Below are 4,743 nucleotides of genomic sequence, written 5' to 3'. Positions count from 1 at the left end.
TGATAGGACTGAGGAAGGTATGACTGGGCTGATCCGGGATACATTGTTGAAGAGTTGGCATTCCTTGCACTTTTTGACAAACTCCACCGCATCCTGGTGGATAGTTGGCCAGTAGTAGCCTTGCCTTATGATTTTATGAGCTAGGGCTTTTGCCGATATGTGGTTGCTGCATATTCCTTCATGAACTTCCATTAAACAGTACTTCGCTTCTCCTGGGCCGATGTATTTTAGGATAGGAGAGGAGAAGGTCCTGCAGTATAGTAGTCTTTCTTCAAGGAAGAACTTGGCTATTTTGGCTTTCAGTCTTTGGGCCTTTCCTTTTTCTTCTAGGAGCTCTCCTTTCTCTAAGTAGTTGATGAAAGGAGTCATCCAGTTCTGGTTGCTTTCGATTTCCAAGATTTCTTCGAAATCAATAGATGGTTTTTGGAGTTCTTCAAAGTAGACCGAGCAGTCCAGATCTGATGAGTTCCGGACTAGCTTGGATAGGATATCTGCTTCCTCATTTTCTTCTTGATATATTTGCAAGATTTGATATTTTGGGATTGAAGCTAGGTAACTTTGAACCAGTGCTTGATACTTTGCCAGAATAGGGTCCTTTGCTAAGTATTCTCCGTTTGTTTGCTTGACCACTATTTGGGAATCGCTGTAGATGTTCGGGTCCTAGACTTTGAGGGTCTTGGATAGCTTCAATCCTGCAACCAGGGCCTCATATTCCGCTTGGTTGTTTGTTATTGGGAAGCTGAAAGATGTAGCTGTCTGGATTGTGAATCCCTCAGGACTTGTTAGAATGAGTCCGGCTCCCGACCTCTCGCTTGTTGATGAACCATCCACTTTCAAGGTCCAGGCTCCTAGAATTGTTGCTTGGTCTGCCTCCAGATCTATGTTCATTGGCTCCAGTTCTTCTTCTAGGAAGTTGCATTCGATTATGAAATCTGCAAGTGCTTGTGCTTTAATGGCGGTCCTGGGAATGAAGCTTAAATTAAATTGGCTTAGCTCTACAGCCCAATTGACTAGTCTTCCCGGGACATCTGGGTTGTGAATTATCTTCCCTAGAGGCTGATTTGTTACCACTTTTATTTCTCTTCCTTGGAAGTAGTGCCTGAGCTTTCTTGATGTTGTGACTAATGCGAAGGCAAACTTCTCTAGTCTTGGGTATCTGGTTTCCGCATCTTTAAGAACTTGGCTTACGTAGTAAACTGATTGTTGTTTTCCATTTTCTTCCCTAATTAGGGCAGCTCCGACTGCTTGTGCTCTCGTTGATAGGTATAAGTAGAGAGGCTCTCCTGGTTGAGCTTTAGTTAGGACTGGTGGCTGAGAGAGGTAGGACTTGATTTCCTCAAATGCCCTTTGGCACTCTGGACTCCAGTTTACCTCTTTCTTATTGTTTTCTCCCTTGAGTAAATCGAAGAATGGTAAGCACCTCTCTCCTATCTTTGAGACAAATCCCCTGAGTGGTGCTAGGGATCTTTCTAGCTTCTGCACATCTTTTTGGGTCCTGGGAGGCCTCGTCTCCTGGATTTCTTTAATCTTCTCCGGATTAGCTTCTATTCCTTGGTTGCTGATCATGAATCCTAAGAACTTTCCTGCTCCTACTCCAAAGGTACATTTCTCCGGATTCAGTTTAAGTTGGTTCTTCCTCAGGTTGTCAAACCACTCCTTCAGATCTTCTACGTGTCCTGGTATAATTGTTGATTTGGAAATCATGTCATCGACATAGCACTCTAAGTTCCTCCCGATTTGCGACAAGAATATCTTGTTCATGGCTCTTTGGTAAGTGGATCCTGCGCTTGTCAGTCCAAATGGTAACATCACATAAGCATAGATTGCTCTGTGAGTTATGAATGCTGTCTTAGGTATGTCCTTCGGGTTCATCTTGATCTGGTTGTACCTGAAGAAGGCGTCCATGAAACTTAGCATGATGTGTCCGGAGGTGGCATCTATCAACTGATCAATATTGGGGAGAGGGTATGGGTCCTTCGGGAATGCATCATTCAAATCAGTGTAGTCCACACACATTCTCTATTTGCCGTTCGACTTCTTTACCATGACCACATTATCTAACCACTCCGGGTATTTGATTTCTTTGATGATTCCTGCTTTGAGTAGCTTCTCCACTTCTTTGTCTATTGCCTTCTGCCTTTCCGGGTCGAAGTTTTTTCACTTCTGCTTGACTGGTTTTCTGTTAGGGTTGACATCTAGGCTGTGTATTGCTATGGACTCATGTAGTCCGAGAATGTCTTTTGGACTCTAGGAGAACATATCTTTGTACTCCCGGAGCAAGGATAGTAGTCTTTCTCTGAAGGACTCTTCGAGTTCTGACCCAACTTTCACCTTTTTGTTTTCATCAACATGGATTTCTTCTGTTTCAACTGCTTCCTCAATTTTTGCTTGTTCTTTGGTTGAGACCATTTGATGAATTCGGGCTTCGGAGTCCTTCTTCAAGTAGAAGTTGACTTGTTTAGATCCTTTGTCTTTGGTTGCTTGCATGGTAGGACTAGCTCGGTCTATGACCTGATTTGCCTTGTCGACTAACATGATTTGGTTGCTTGTCAGTTGGTCCGGACTTGATTCAATGAGTTATACTTCTTTTGTTATTTCTTCCCTTGTCCGGGGTCTGTGCTTCTTTATGCTTTGTTGTTTGCGAAGGACTGTGGCCTTTCTTTTATTGTCCTGGTGGGTTTCTGCCATGACTAACCCCTGGCTATAACATGTTTCAACAACTCTATAATCTCCTTTTATCTCCCGACTCCTGTCGGGGTTGGGAACTTAATTTTGAGATGAGAGATTGAAGTTATTGCTTGCATCATAGTTAGAGCTGACCTGCCAATGATTTCATTATATGATGAAGGAGTGTTGATGATGTAAAACTTGATGATATGAGTTACTTGGTTAGGAGCAGTTCCAAAAATTACAGGTAGATACAAGGTCCCTTGAATCGGGACTAAGTTGTGTCTGAATTCATAGAGTGGATCCTCCCGACAATCATTTGAGCGGACACTTCCTAACTGCATTCGATCCACTATGTGCTTGAAGAGAATATTTATCGAGGAACCATTGTCTATCAGCATTCATCTTACTTCATTATCAAAGATGTCCAAGGTGACAACTAAAGCTGCATTGAGATGAGGGTTGACTCCTTCATAGTCCTTACTGCTGAAGGATATCACCAGATCTGGGAGTGACTGGATTGAGACCATTTCTTCGCCGAAGTCCGGGTTCTGTGGTGGGGAGTGGGAACCTCCTAGGACCACATTAACTATATTCTTTCCTCTCTTCTGCGCCTCCCCTCTGTTGTTGCTGTCCCAGACCAAGTACTTTTTCAGGTTTCCTTTATTTACTTGGTCATCGATGAAATACTTGAGTGATAAGCAGTTCTCCGTCTTTTGCCCGTGTGTCTCGTGATAATCGCACTGTCTATTGTAAGGCCTGCTCTCCGGAGGAGTTTGCATTGGCTTCAGAGGATAATATAAAGGTTTATCTTTTACCTCCTTCACGATTTCCTCCCGGGTCATGTTGAGAGGAGTCCAGTCTGGCTCCTGCTTCGGCTCCCGGTGCTGATTCGCGGGTCCTGGATTGCTCTTGGACTCCGGCTTAGGACCGAGCCTTTGAAAAACTGGAGTAGTTTGTCTTTCTTGAATCTGCTGGTTTTTCTTGAACTTCTTTTCTTGATGGTAACCCCCTTTCGGTCGGTTATCAGAGTTCTTACTCCTGGATCCCCCACTCCGGGTCATCCTCATTGCCTGGAGTACATCAGTTTCCTTTATGAATCTGACAGCCGTGAAGTAAGCTGCTGCCAGCCTTTGTGGCTCCTTATTGATCAGTTCCAATATATATTTTTCATTGTGCTCCGGATCTAAGTTTCTCCTGAAGATGCTTAGAGCTTGGCGCTCGTCCAAGTTTGAGACCTTATTGATTGCTTCCTGGAATCCATGCATGTAGGCTGATAGGGACTCATTGTCATGCTGGCTGATGGTTTCTAGGTGACACATATGCATTTCATGTGTCTTGTTTGCTCGAAATCTTCGGAGAAAAGATGCGCGAAACTCCTTCCAACTATGGATGCTGCGGTAGGGGATCCCGCTGAACCATCTCTGGGCCCCTCCCTTAAAAGTTGATGCGAAGAACCTTGATTTTGTCAAGTCATTGTAGTAATATATTTACGCGATCTGCTCAGAATAGTTCAAGTGTTCTTCTGGGTCTCCCAGACCGTCAAAAGAATCAAAATTGTAGTGCTTTAGGTCCCGCTGCCGGGGAATAGCCTCCAAGGAGTGGCTGAAAGGAGTTAATGTTTCCCCAATTTCTACTCCCGAGTCTCTGTCTATCTTCCTTTGCAATTCATAGATCATAACTTTTAGGTCTTTCTGCTTCTCTTCTTCTTCGTCATCAGAAATTAGCTCTGGAGTGGGATCTCTCCGGGCTCTTTTGGTCCTGGACTTGGCCAATAGCTTTTCATCTTCTAACTGCATTATTTTCTGGATCTTTGGTTTGAGTTTTGCTTCTTCTTCCTTTCTGATTTTCTCCCGCATCTATTCTAGTCTTTTTTGCTTTGCCACTTCTGTTTCTTTCTTGTTTCCCTGATCCTTTTTGTTCTTATTACCCTTAGCTCCAATTCTGTCAAAGACAGATCTTTGAGATTGTTGGGAGTCCCAGGACTCCTCCGGTTCTTCCTCAAGTCCGACTTCTTCCTGGAGACGTGTTTGCTCCTGCCTGTAGAGTCGGATTGCTTCTGCCAACTCATTACTT

General features: G+C 43.9%; 1 protein-coding gene across 1 annotated transcript; it reads right to left on the bottom strand.

Annotated features, from left to right (window-relative positions):
- Positions 1-3,068: 3,068 nt before the first annotated feature.
- LOC141686087 (uncharacterized) lies at positions 3,069-3,995 on the bottom strand. Its single transcript, XM_074491145.1, has one exon. The coding sequence runs from the start codon at positions 3,993-3,995 to the stop codon at positions 3,069-3,071; it is 927 nt and encodes a 308-aa protein (XP_074347246.1).
- Positions 3,996-4,743: the final 748 nt, after the last annotated feature.

This window comes from Apium graveolens, chromosome 9 (genome assembly GCF_009905375.1).
Source record: "Apium graveolens cultivar Ventura chromosome 9, ASM990537v1, whole genome shotgun sequence".
Taxonomy (NCBI): domain Eukaryota; kingdom Viridiplantae; phylum Streptophyta; class Magnoliopsida; order Apiales; family Apiaceae; genus Apium; species Apium graveolens.
Note: the sequence above shows the minus strand (reverse complement) of the source record. Positions and strands in the feature narration are given on the sequence as shown.